Raw genomic sequence first — 14,188 nt, 5'->3', positions numbered from 1 at the left:
TAGGATAGAAAGTGATCATAACCCCTTGTGTGTGACTCGGGAATTAATAAGGCATAAGGTACCTGCCCAATTAGGAAATATTCCTCATGTGATGTTGTCCCAACAAATGATATGAGATGCCTTAAATGGGTGAAGATAATGGAGATGCCCGAACTGCTAACTAGCATTAAAAAAAGGAGATGAATTGTGCCATAAGCGAGCTTGAGGACAGTGTAGTAAACTCATTGGTCCTCGAGCAATCAACTTGTATCCATAACATAATTCTTTGTTCATCTGCGTACTTATTTTATTAAGCTGGGTAGACCTAAAAAGGCCATAAACTGGAAAGCCGGGCACTAGTTTAACAAAGATTGTAGAGAAGCACGTGTAGCGCTAGGGGTAGCTGTTAAAGCAGGTGATCCAGTAGTAGTTTGAGCAGCTAGGTATAACTATAGGAGTACCACGATCAAGGCAAAGAAAATATGGGATGACAAAAGATGGCAGGGACTTAAATGGGCCTGCGCCACGAAAAATCCCAAACACTTCTGGAACGTATTTAAATGGAATCTAGGAGGGCAAGCCCAACAGCCCCAAAACCATGCATCACAAGAGGATGGGTTAACCATTTTAAACCCCAGTATGCCTAAAGTGTAGATGAGGAGGAGTGTGATATCACTCTTTCGTAGAAGCGGCACTTAGATCTTTAATGGCCGGGAAAGCACCGGCCCAGACTGTATCCCTGGGGATGTATTTCTCCATGACAAGGAAAGATGGTGCCGGTATATTCTATTACTGACTAATGCCATTGCCCAGGGTGCGCCAGTTCCCGACTCCTGGAAAGGAGCGGAAATTATACCGGTTTTAAGAAAAGGGACAAATCACACCCAGGGAACTAAAGGCCCATCAGCCTAATAGACTCCTTGCAGAAGGTAATGGGGAGACTAGCGCTCAACAAGGTAGAAGAATGGATTGAAGAGCTTAGTATTTATGAGAAAGTGCCATCTTTCTTGCATGGTATGCCCCCACTTTTTTCTGAATTGCTGATGTACTTTGACTGAGTGTGCCCTGGGCTCCTGCCAATCAGGTACCCAGGGCCTATGTTCCTTCCCTAAAACTGTGTTGAAGCCTAAACCCAATTGGCATCTCTGGCCACATGTCAGCCCCTGGTAAATGGTACACTAGGTACCCAGGGACTTGTGACCAGAGAAGGCCCCTAAGGGCTGCAGCACTTATTGTGCCACTCTTGGAGGCCCTGTACCCTGACACACACACACACTGCCTTTGCAGGCTGAGTGTCTTGGTGCAGAATTAAACAGAGTCGACATGTCACACATCCCTGTGTGCCATGCCCACAACACACACTGCCCTGGCATACCTCAGTCACCCATCTAGCTGGGTGCCCTATGCCAGTGGTGTGGGTACAGGTGCATGAGCCCTGTGCCCCTACAGTACCCAGGTCCATTCCTGGGCACTGTAAGTGCAGTGCTGCCATTAAGAGTATATGGTGCTGGGAGGTCGTCAACACGAACTCCACAGCACCATGATGGCAACACTGAAGACTGAGAAGTTTGGTATCAAACTTCTCAGCACATTAAGCCCGCACTGATGCCAGTGTGGCATTTAATGTACAATGCACGACAGAGGGCAACTTAGAGTTGCCCCCTGAACCTAACCTACATCCATGTCTTGTCTGAGGGGCTGCCTAGGCTGCCACACAGCAGACATGTTGCTGGACCCCTGGGTAGAGAGCCATCCGCTCTCCTGGGCCTGCAACAATGCACATCCTGGGCGAGGTGCTAGGTCTCCTCCCCCAGGATGGGCAGGGTAAACTTCAAAGGCATGCCACCTTTGTGAGCTTCTTCAGGCCACTTGCTGTACTCGGCAACTGGCCCCCACCGGTTCTGACCCCCACTCTGGCGGGAAACCCCAAAGAAGGAAAGTAGGTGTGCCAGCCTCTGCCAACCCCACCCCTCAGGTGGGGAAGGCGGGGAGACCTGCCCAGTCAGGATTAGGCTACTGCCCCCCTCCCACAGGAGAGTTGCAGGATAGGGGGTGTACCCACCCCAAGGAAGGGACCCATTGGTCCCTGCCCTTTACCTACCTATAGCGCCCCTAAAGTTAGTATTTAGGGATACCCTGAACCTTCCTTCCTCAGATCCAGATTACGAAACAAGCAGGAAGATCAAGAAGACCTGCCATGCAGCTGCTAACAAGAGGAAGACACCAACTGATTTGGCCCCAGCCCTACAGGCCTGTCGACCCTCGAACCTGCTCCTGCTAAACCCCAGCATCTCCAGTGGTCAGCAACCTCAAAAACCCCGGAGGACCTGACTGCCTTGTGACTCTAACTAACTGTGACTCCCACGAGCAGTGGTACTGCTCAAAGCAAGTAACAAGCCCCTGGCATGAGCCAGGAACCGTGACTCCTGCACACTCTGCACCCACCAAGCCTGGCCTGTGCCGGAGTGGACAAAGACCACGAGGATGTCCCCCTGGCAACTGTGACCCCGAATCCAGCACCCAAGGACGCTCCTGACGATGCCTGCAGCCTCAGAACCAGGGACCCCTCCAACCGCAACCAGCAGAGGGTAAGATTTCCCGACGCCAAAAGGCACCCCTGCACCTGGCGCCCTGAGGCCCCCTGTGCCCAACTCCTTTGTGCCTACCTATCCTCCAACTACCCAACTTACCTCTCGAAGTGGTTGTCCCACCTGAAGAATCTTCGTCCCCGAGCTTGCAGCCTTTGTTCGTCTTTGAGCTTCTCCATTGAAATCCATTGAGCGCCCGACGGCTCAAAAGCACCCTGCACCCAGCTGCCCGAGTGCCCCTGGGGGTGCAACCTCTGTCCTAATCTACTTCACCATTTGCCCTGAGCAAGTGACCAGTAGCCCAGCTCTCACAGCCGCGTGGCCAGCTAGCCAGCAGCTACCAACCAAACGCCCCCTGCCTCCCATAGGATAACATTGGGCCTAACTCTCTCTGCACCCGGCTGCCCCTGATGAGGGTGTAACTACTGTATCTACCTGACCCTGGGAGACCCCTGAGTCTATGCCCAGAACCTTAACTCTTCCAGTCGAGTACTTACCCAAAAGCCGATAACTCACTTTTCTTCCATAGGGTAACATTGACTGGTTTCACTCGGAAATTCTTCGTGTCGAGTTTTGAAACTCTAAAATATTAATCTAAAATCATCCGAATTACGAAAACGAATTTACTCACCTGCTATCAGGAGAGATCCCAGTGCTGGATCTTGGTGCCCAGCACTGACCCTGCAAAATAATTACAACCGTACTTACCGCTAACTTGATTTTCCTCCATAGGATAACATTGCCTGGTTTTTGCCAGAAATTCTTCCAAGTGTCAATTTTGCAAACTTTCAAATATTCGTTAAAAATCGCCAGTATAACAAACGCATTCTTTCAACTGTTTACAGGAGATGCACCAGTGCTGGATCCAGGATCCAACACGGAGTTAGAAAAAGTGACGATAACCCTACTTACCTGCTATGTGAATTTCCCCCCATAGGATAACATTGGTGATTCTATGTGAAAAAGTTTTTGTGTCAACTTTTAAAATACAATAATATTTCTTAAAAATCCCCACTATAACTAAAACGTTTTTACTCAACTGTTTACAGGAGATGTCCCAGGACTGAATCTAGGATCCAGTCCTGTGGTAAGAAAAGTGATCCAAAAAGTCACCAATTGCAGTTAAGTAGAAATTCCCATTGAGCTCAATGTATAATTGTGTTTGAAATTGTGTTGCCTATTGCAACAACTGTATCTATTGCATTCAAAAGTCTATTGCCTATTGAAAGTATTTATCTAAAGCATCTCGTTATGAGAAAGTATATTTTGTTATCTATTGTTGGTTCTAAAATAAAACAACTATATATTTTTATACAAAACCATTGGCCTAGAGTTCAGTTCTTGAGTGTGTGAGACCATTTGCTGACTGAGTGTGTACAACAAATGCTTTACACTGTCCTATGATACTGCCTTACTGCTCGACCAAGCTACCACTTTAGAGATTAAGGTTATATCTAACTGTAGCCTCTGCCAAACCTCTGGGGACTGTGGACACTGTGCACATTGTACCTATTTGGGAACAGAATATACAGAGCCACTTTCTTACAGTATTTTATCCCCACTGCAAGCAGGGTTCCGGGCTTTCACAAGCACCATTGGCCAGGTGTTTAGGTTTGTTCTGCTTTATTGGAAAACTGTGACTTTGGGCAAGGGCAGCATATATGCTGCTTTCGTTGACCTCAAGTCAGCGTTTGATCTTGTACCTCGTGCCAAACTATGGGTGATATTGCAAGAAATGGGGATGCCATCTGAACTATTGACCCTCATCACCAGATTGCATGAGAACAACTATGCTAAAATTTGATGGGGCTTACAGGGCGATGTCACTAACCCTTTCCTAGTTGAAAGAGGTGTGCGACATGGTTGCGTGATGGCACCAATGCTATTTTCTTTATACATCAATGAAATAGTGAATTGCATGCAATCTATTCCTACGGATGCCCCAATACTAGCAGGCGAAAAAATCCCCATATTAATGTTCGCAGACGACACATTGATCATTTCTAAGACCCCAAGTGGTCTCCAGAGAGCCCTGACAATCTTTGAGGAGTTCTGCTTGAATCGGCGCTTGGAGGTTATTGTGTCAAACGAAATGTATGGTCTTTAACCCTCACAGGGTTTTTAAAGGGGTTATTCAAAGAATGATCGTCCGCTAGAGCAGGTGAAAGAGTTTACTTATTTAGGGTTTAACATCCAGGATAAGCTGAAATGGAGCCATCAAATTGATCTGGCATCCTGAAAACACCGGCAATTGTCGGGGGTGTTGCACACGGAATATAATACCTCATTCTCAATCCAATCAGCCCGGTACTTGAGATTTATAATATGAAAGTTATCAGCTCAGCCCTCTATGGATCAGAGCTTTGGGGCTGTGAAAACCTATCCAAGCTCACTTTATCAGAAAATAGGATTTTGAGAAAAATTACCGGTTTACCACAGAGTACCCCAACATGTCCTTTATTGTATTATCTAGGAAGAAAATCAATTGCAGATATAGCTAAACTGCGTCCTCTTTCACACTGGGGCAGAGACTCTGGACTACTCCAGAACTGGCAGTTTGAGGCCGATTTCCAAGATATAATAAGGGCAGATACTTTCCATCATATAAAAGGGCTACGGGAGGTTAGAGATACTAGTATTGGCACGAAAAAGATTTTGAAAGATAAATATTGGGAAATGGTACAGTATAGTATACTGAGAAATAGTGAGTCGTCCACTCTAACTGGAGTTTTCCTGGAAAGTAAACTAATCCCCAGTTTGGAATTATATTGGGATTTAATCAGAAAACCGCACGACCGGAGGCTATATTTTCAGTTTAGGGTGGGCTCACTGCCATTAAGAGTATTTACTACTAGATGGGCTAAACCCACTGATAATTTGTGCCCGGTATGTCAGTCTAGTAAAGAATCACTGACCCACTTATTGTTTGTATTGGTTATGCTGTCCCACGTCGGGTCTGGTTGGCACCAATCTGCAAGCTCTTAGGAACAAGAAGGTTTAGCGAAGCAGAAATAATTCTACGAACGGACACATCAACACCGATAGTCATAGCGATGGCAAAATATCTGGGATGGTCATGGGCAATAAGATCACTGTCCAGTAGAAGGTTAAAAAAGGCAGTGTATAACTACACCCAATCTAGCTAATGTAGTAGATATTAGGTTGAAGTGCCTGTTCTAATCAATTGTGCTCTGTCAACTGTAAATTGTATTCTTTTTTTTTTTTTTTAAGTTTTTATTATATGAGCTTTATAAGGGTTTTAAAATGTTTTATTGAACAATTTTGAGATGATCTTATTTGTCCTCCAGTTCAGGCTTTGTATCACATTCAAGTTGGTGTTTTATGCAATTTTTTTATTTTTGTTTTGTATGTGCTTTTATGACTAAATATGTCGAATAAAGCTTGTATTGATTGGAAATGCCTGCGCTCTGTCTTAATTTATAGTCTTAGGTTACCTTTGATATGTGATTTTTAAAAATAGATGTAAATTATCAAATGGTTAGTAATATATTTGCTTCCCTTTTCCTCAGTCCCAACAGCCACTCGAGGACCTTGATGCTCAGTTAAGAAGAACACTCAGCCCTGATACTGTTCCTCTCACTTCTGCACCAGTCTGTGTAAGTTGTGATGGTTTGCATAGGACTTTGGGTGATGAGAGAGAATTTTTGTACAATGTTTTGCCTGCAGATACACATGCTATACATAATCGTGCCATCTAGTGTTGAGCCCAGACCTGCAAATTGTTTTTCTGTTTTCCTCGAAGAGTTTTTATGGTTCACGTCATGCTTCGTATCTCTTCCTTGAGGCATTATACATGTTCAGCGGTACCTTTATTAGATTTTACTACTATCTGGCTCAGACGGTCGGCAACAGAGCTCTTCTGGTTTAGAAACTTACGCTGCCTACGGAGAAAAATAACAACCAACGTGATTTGAAGTAGAGTATCCAAAGCCCGACATCAACACCAATCAAGAGTGTCTGTCTCCAGGTGATGGGGATGAAGAAAGAAAGTCTATTTCTTAGGTGCCTTGGGTGCAGGGCATAATACGCTCACTCGGACACGCATCAAGTTTGTAACTGGTGCTTATCACCGAGCACAAGGAACAAGAGTGCATGCCGTGTAACTTGCTTAAAAACAAAAAGACACTTCGGAATAGAAGAGATCGGCACCTACCACACAATATGGAAATGGCAGCTGAGGCTCAGTTCTTCCACAACAAATCATAGAGCAAAGAGTAGGTCCACATCAATACAGCACCACAAGGTGTTTAAGTCATTGCAAGCCCCCACTATGTCACCTCCGTAGAGTCCAGTGCAAATAAGGGGATCCTAATCCACAGCATGGACACCACACCATAGACTACAATATTGAAGACGGGACTGATATCAAAGACAAAGCCCAGAACCTTGAGTAATATTGAAACCTCCCCATGTGCCAAGAAGATCTTCCACACACTTCCTCCTCCCCTCCACGCCACACTGCACCAGAGCCCTCGCGCTCAGGTGGACACCGCAAGCATGCCTCGGAACCAAGAAGGGACAAGAACGATCTCGATTCCAATTGGGCGACAAGGCAGAAACATGGGGATGGCACCGACACAGCACCGCCACCAAATCATAAATAAGCTTTGAAGAATGCTTCGGAACTCACAAAAACCAAACATGCTTCCACATCACACAAGCCATCGGATCCGACTAAGAGATGGGACTCGAGCCATTCGGACTCCAAAAAAGCATCGACTCCGAGAAAGGAGAAGGAACATGGCAAACTTCAGCATCAAGCAAAAGCCACGTTTCCATGACAGTCATTGGCACCTACTACAGCCATACCACCAGCAATAGGGAAGAACAAGACACATACCCAAATACAAGAAGAGCAGCATACATTAATGCAACAAAAAACAAAGACTCTTCAAAAAGGCAGACCCAAAATCTACAAAGTTTACAGCCTCCACCAAAAAGAATTTCCACTGAACATAGGGCCACAAGCCCTATATATTTAGTCAACCACAATCCCCAGAAACACGATCACCCTCACCAACTTAGCAAGAGGAGGAGGAGGGACATATACTTCTGCAGGATTATGATGCTGATGATTCTCAAGAAAATCAACAGCACGGCCCAGACCCATGGGACGATTATGATGTGGTTCTACCCGATGCTGATATTGAACCATCAATCTCATCAAAAGCGTCACCACCAGATGACACTTCATCCTATCCTAGTGTTATCCAGAGGGCTGTAGAATACCACATACTTACCATGCATACCACAGAGGAATAAACAGATCTTTTGGTAGAGACACTATAATGCACAGCCCAATAACGTCCTATGATTGGCTCTGTATTGTAAGTCTAAAAAGACACATTCAAGGACCCGGTGAAATCAAGGATACTTATGCCATGCCTTTAAAAAAAGTACAGGCCTTCACCAACAGACCCAGTATATATAAGGGGCCACCCTCCAGCTGACAGCCTAGTGGTTACAACTGCTAGAAAAGGGGCAGCATCACCAGGCACTGGAGATGCACCACATCCTGATAAGGAGAGTAACCGGATCGATGCAGCAGGAAAAAGGGGAGCTACAGGACACGCAAACCACTGGAAATTGCTAACTCAGTCAGATAATAGAACAACATGGGATGAGATGCAAGAACGGATGCAACATTTATCAGAAGAATATAAACAACAAGGAGAAGAGTTGGTGAATGAGGGCAGACAATTTTCAAACACTACTATTAGATATGCACTAGTTGGGGTGGACTCCTGCAAGGGGCATCAGCAGTTCAATAATGCTGCATAGACATGCGTGGCTATGTATATCTGCGTTTAAGCCTGAGGTGCAATAGCACATTCTAAACTTTCTATTAGATGCAGAACATCTATTTGGCCCAGAAGTGGATACACAGATGATAAAAAAGACAGACACTGCAAAAATAATGGGTGCTTTGCAAGTCACACTACAAAAGCAGCAGTCCTTTCTGCGTTAATAAGGGCCTACCTCACGAGAAGCTACACAACTATCCAAACCTCCTTAGCAGTGGGGAAGTCAGACACTCAAATCCTCAACAACTCAATCTTGCAATCTGACTATTGAGTTCATTGAATTTGGATAATCTAAAAGTACCTCCTGAATGCATGAACATTTTAAAGGAGGCCAAAAGACCAACCACAAGAGCATGTTATGCCTCTAAATGGAAACGTTTTGTTCACTACCACGCTTCAAATGACAAAAATCCATCATCACCATCAGAACAACAACTAATATGTTAATATGCCTACATTTAGCAGCTATTGCAGCTTACCTATAAAACAGAAAACGCCAATCTTTTTTCCACATACTTGTCATAAAGGCTTTATGGAAGGATTAAAAATGGTAATTCCACCTGTACCTACCTGGAACCTAAACATTGTGTTAACAAGACTCATGGGCCCACTCTTTGAGCCATTACACAAATGTCAAATACCGTTCCAAACATTTGCTTTCCTTGTGGCAATCACCTCCCGAAGAAGTCCGTGAAATACATGCACTCACTGTAGATAGAACCGTATTTTCAAGTATTCAAAGTCAAAGTGTACTTACGCACAAATCCAACATTTCTACCAAAGGTCATCTCACTTTTTCATTTAACTCAAATTTTGGACTTGCCTGTTCTCTTCCGAAAACCCGAAACAATAGCAGAAAGAGCATTGCATACACTAGATGTCAAACATGCTCTTATGTACTATCTAGGAAGAACATATCTCTTCCGAAAAACACAACTATTTGTAGCATTTTCCAATCCACGCAAAGGCAATGCTATCTCAAAATCAGGAATAGCAAGATGGATAGTCATATGTATAAAAAATTGGCTACGCAGAAGCCAAAGGAACGCTAACAACTATGCCTACAGCTCATTCAACAAGGAAAAGGGAGCATCTGTTGCCTTTCTAGGGAATATTCCATTACTTAACATATGCAAAGCAGCAACATAGATAAACCCACATACTTTTACTAAACACTATTGTGTAGATGTGCAATCCAGACAACCGGCTCAAATAGGGCAAACAGTTCTACGCACATTATTTCAAACAACTGTACCATCTCTTGTCTAAAACCACCGCAAGAGGGGTACTACTTTACCGTCTATGAATAGCATGTGTATCTGCAGCCAATGATGTATGTTACTTACCATGTAAGCATCTATTCGTAGCGTGTAGTGCTGCAGATTCACATGCACCCTACCGCATCCCCGATAGGTATTAGATGATGACACAAATACGCACCTATACAGCATGTTGAACAGCAAAGCTGACTTAGCAAACTATATCCTCACTTCATATATGGCATGGGGAAAAATGTTATCTAAGAAAGGAATCGTTGAACATGCACAATGCCTCGAGGAGGAGTAGAAATAATGTAGCCGAACAGCTAGGTCGGTCAACCATGAAGCAGGGGAACCGGGTTCGAGCATCGCCATGGATGCTCAACATCCTGTAATTCTGGGCAAATCACTTAATCTCCCTGTGCCGACCAAAACAAAAAATAAAAAATGAATTGCGTCTATCTGTAACGCAACTGGTGCTCATGTAAAGCAATCTGATACCTTAAAGTCTAGTTCGCTCTATATAAAATGTAAAAAAATAACGCATGACACCAACCATAAAAAGTCTTTGAGAAAAACAGAAAAACTTGCAGCATCCAGGCCCAACACTAGACGGCAGGAGTATGCATAGCATGTGAGTCTGCAGCACTACACGCTACGAATATATGCTTATAGGGTAAATAACATACTCCTTACTCTGAATCAAACATTTTAAACTCAAAGACACCTATGGACCACATACAGGACCTTTTTAAACGGTGCCCGAAATTGTGTGTCCTAATGAATTTGTTTGATGCAGATCTGAACCCAAAGGCATTAAAGTTGTTTTCACTGAATAAAAGGTAAATAGTAATTATATTTTTGCGAATGGAGAATACAATGACTTGATTTTATGCCTACAACATGGGGGAATTAACTTTTCTGAGTGAGGATAGTAGTGCTTCTATGGCGCTCCAGAACGGACCATTGAAAGAACCAGTCTTACCCTTGTGGGCAACACATTTCCTAACCAGGCCAGTATCTCTGACTTTAAAATGCAATAATACCATTGAACAGCGGCTAAAGCCAGAAGTGCAATAGGGTGCTATACCTGCATTTTCCACACCTGTGGTCTGTTTTGAATTTACCCTTTATCCAGTTTCTGAACATATTTCACTAGAGCAAAGGTGGTTGAAATGTCTTTCTCCAGTCATGTGGCTGTTGAATTGCTTTGAGGCATTAATGTAGGCTAAGGTTTGCGCATTCAGCTATTAAGATTTTTTTTCCAAAGCAATACTCAGTTCAGTTCACAATCTTTATTCAGTTGAAGACAAATTATAAAAGCACATCCTTAAAAAACAACATACCCATATAAAATATAAACACTAAAAGGCGATCACATCATAAAATTCATATAATTTTAGTAATACTAAAAACACAATAAAAATAGTCAGTCATCATCTGGTATAGTATAGTTAAAATGAATCACAGGTTCACGATCCGCAATAATAAGCTTTCCTTATTTTCATTGTGTTTAATATAAAAAGTGCTATATTGTAACACAGGAAGGGATCGCCTAATGACACCAAGTGCTTTATCGCCACTTTATAAGATCTAATATTCTGGGTTAATAACAAAGGTTTTAGATGCAATGTCCTGGGTTTCCGGTACAACTTACAAAATAATAAAAAAAAGTGCAGAGTGTTCTGTTTATTCAGTCCATCGCAGGGACAGGGATATGTATTGGGGGACAGGATCTCATGGAGAGAAAAGCAACAAGGTGATGCACTATTCCTCATCTCAGCCTTGTTAAAACAAATCTATGCTGCGAATTGGTTACAAAGACCAAGTAATTATCTCCCTCCTCCTTCTCCAGTGACTTATAAAATACAACTGATGATTTAAACTCATTGTCTGACTCACGTTTATTTTGCCTGTTTAAAATAAATATACTTTTAATCCTGTTCTTAGATAAAGATGTAAACCGGATAGGGTCAGACCACATTGACATATTAAATAATTTCCCCAGGAAGGAGTCAATATATGATAACCAAGGTATATTTAAAGCCTTATCCATGGTTAAGCAGTTGAGAATGATGTTTCTAGTAAAACTAGTCTCTTCTCTTGTCCATATCGATGACCATAATAAGAGGGGTTTCATCAATAATTGGTCTTAAAGGAACCGCTGACCTACCTCGTTGTGTATTATCATATTAGGTGCACAGGGTGGCAAACATAAGTCTTTTTAGAAATTTATTTTCCTCTGTTCGTAATAGGGGGCTATTTACATATCCCCAGAGGCCTGCCCTATACGTAGCAGTTCTCACACCTTTGGCATTCTAGATGGCAACCATTTCTCGGATGGGTCTACTACCCAGTTTAGAAGCAAATTTAAAAATCCCCTTGGAGACCCTTCTCATTTTGGCTCTGGTATTTAACATATGTTGTTGCCAATAACTATTTCCTGCAAATGAGATGCCCAAATAACAAAAGGTATTAACTGAAACAATTTGGGTGTTATCAATATAGATGGGGGGGGGGGGGGGTTCTACAGAGGTTTCGTCTATGGCTACATATCATAGTAAACGTTTTTGGTTTTATTTATCTTTTTTTTTTAGAAGCCATATTATATTTCTGCATGGCCAATGGAGTTCTAGCTAAAAGTACTGCATCATCTACATAGAGCAGCACTGGTATTGGTTGCCCAGCAGTCATAGGGGTATCTGCCTGTACTCACTGTAAATGACTGTCCACCCCATTGATAAATAGTGAGAACAACAGGGGTGCCAAGACACAGCCCTGTCGGATAGCACGCCCTACTTTAAATTTCGGTGTGAATTCCCCCTGTGGGTTAAAACGCACTTGGCTAGTTAGTTTCTCATAGAGTCATGATAGAAACTCCACAATGGGTCTAGGTGCACCTAATGAGATCAAAGTTGCCCATAATAGATTATGATCTACCAGGTCGAAGGCGCTGCTCAGATCTGCAAAGCATAGATAAAGAGCTCCTGGTTTAGCCCTAGTATAATTCCTTATTAGCATCTTAAGATTGATACTGTTCTACAAGTCCCTATTTGATTCCGAAAACCATATTGCACAGGGGTTAGGATCGATTGTTCCTTTGGCCAGTTCTCTAACCTTGATAGCATGACTCTACTCATTAGCTCCATTGAGGAGTCTTAGAGTGAGATTGGGCTGTAGTTTTTTGGATCCGCTCTATCCCCTTTTTTTGTATATTGGGATAATAGATGTCTCCCAGGAGGATGGGATACAATCAGTAGTTGTAGTATTAAAAACCCTAACTAAAATGGGTCTCCAGAGGGTGGGGCTGATTTGTATACATCCACTGGAACTCCATCTGGTCCCGGGATAGATTTTGGAGTGGTTTCCAACCCCACCACCAGATGGTTTAATTGCTACAAGTTAATAATGGTAGAGAGCCTACGGAATAGAAATTTGTTACCATAAATTTCCTACATCTTTTTAGTAGTCCTTACACCTGCCTCATTAGCTTTTGAACTTCAGGCTCCAGCCACTGCATGGCCTTTTATAGTTTTCTGTCTGCACAATATGGTTTTGTGGACTTATTTGACATTCATACCTAAGGTTTCCTGTCTTTTCCACGTCAACAAGAGGGGAAAAATATATGAGCAGTTCTCCACGATTAAAATCAAAAAATCCAACTTGACCTCCATATGGCACAACGCGAGCTTGAAGATAGATGGGAGGACACTACATTGGGAAAACTGGTCCAAAAGCGGAATAAATATAGTCAAAAATCTCTTTATAGGTACACTACCACAGCCTTTTTCCGACCTTCAGGCCCGTCACAGACTAAAACAGCTAGATTCCTATAAATTCTTAAAATTAAAATCTCTCCTCTCGATGCGCTCCATTAAACCCTCTGACCCTTCGATAGTCTCCAAGATGTCCCAGCTACTAAAGTCTGGGCACACCATTTCTAAGATACACAAACTTCTCTCCCCCAAACCCCACAAATCACACAGGAAATGTGAAGCAAAGTGGGAATCTGAACTCAACTCCAGCAGCATCCCATTTGATTGGGAGAAAATTCATATGACCCCATTCTCGATTAAAATATCTCCCATACTATCACAAACCAAACTCATGTTAATAAATAGAACATACTGGACACGCGAGAATTTTTTTAAATCGTAAGCTCCGTGTCAACCCTACATGCTGGCATTGTAATTCTCACGTTGGCAACTTCGCCCACATGCTCTTCTATTGCCTCACATTACAATCATACTGGGATAAAGTTTACAAATGCAGAAATAAGACTTTCGACATCTTTCCTCCTAATAAATTTTCCTATATTTTACTTGGGGCTCTGGATCCTAAGATCGCTACTTACTAGATCTCATGGTCACTCCAGCCTGTAAAGTTATACTGAGTAAATGGACCAACGCCAAAGAGGTCTCTTTTAGGAAGTGGCAGGAATGGCTATCTTTTCTAAGAGGGGCAGACAATGAGGCACTCCATACCTCTCCCTGGCGTAAATTACACAGGAAATTGTGGAAGTCCCTTGACGCCTCAT

The 14,188-nt window shown here is 43.0% G+C and overlaps 1 protein-coding gene across 10 annotated transcripts in view; it reads left to right on the top strand.

Annotated features, from left to right (window-relative positions):
* WNK1 (WNK lysine deficient protein kinase 1) overlaps positions 1-14,188 on the top strand; it is a 1,135,119-nt gene that overhangs the window by 927,029 nt on the left and 193,902 nt on the right. For all 10 annotated transcript variants that reach the window (XM_085652258.1, XM_085652261.1, XM_085652257.1 and 7 more), the window contains one exon: positions 6,098-6,184. In XM_085652258.1, the coding sequence (XP_085508384.1) occupies positions 6,098-6,184 (87 nt within the window). The remainder of the gene's footprint in view (positions 1-6,097; positions 6,185-14,188) is intronic.

This window comes from Triturus cristatus, chromosome 4_1 (genome assembly GCF_964204655.1).
Source record: "Triturus cristatus chromosome 4_1, aTriCri1.1, whole genome shotgun sequence".
NCBI classification, from domain to species: Eukaryota; Metazoa; Chordata; class Amphibia; order Caudata; family Salamandridae; genus Triturus; species Triturus cristatus.
Note: the sequence above shows the minus strand (reverse complement) of the source record. Positions and strands in the feature narration are given on the sequence as shown.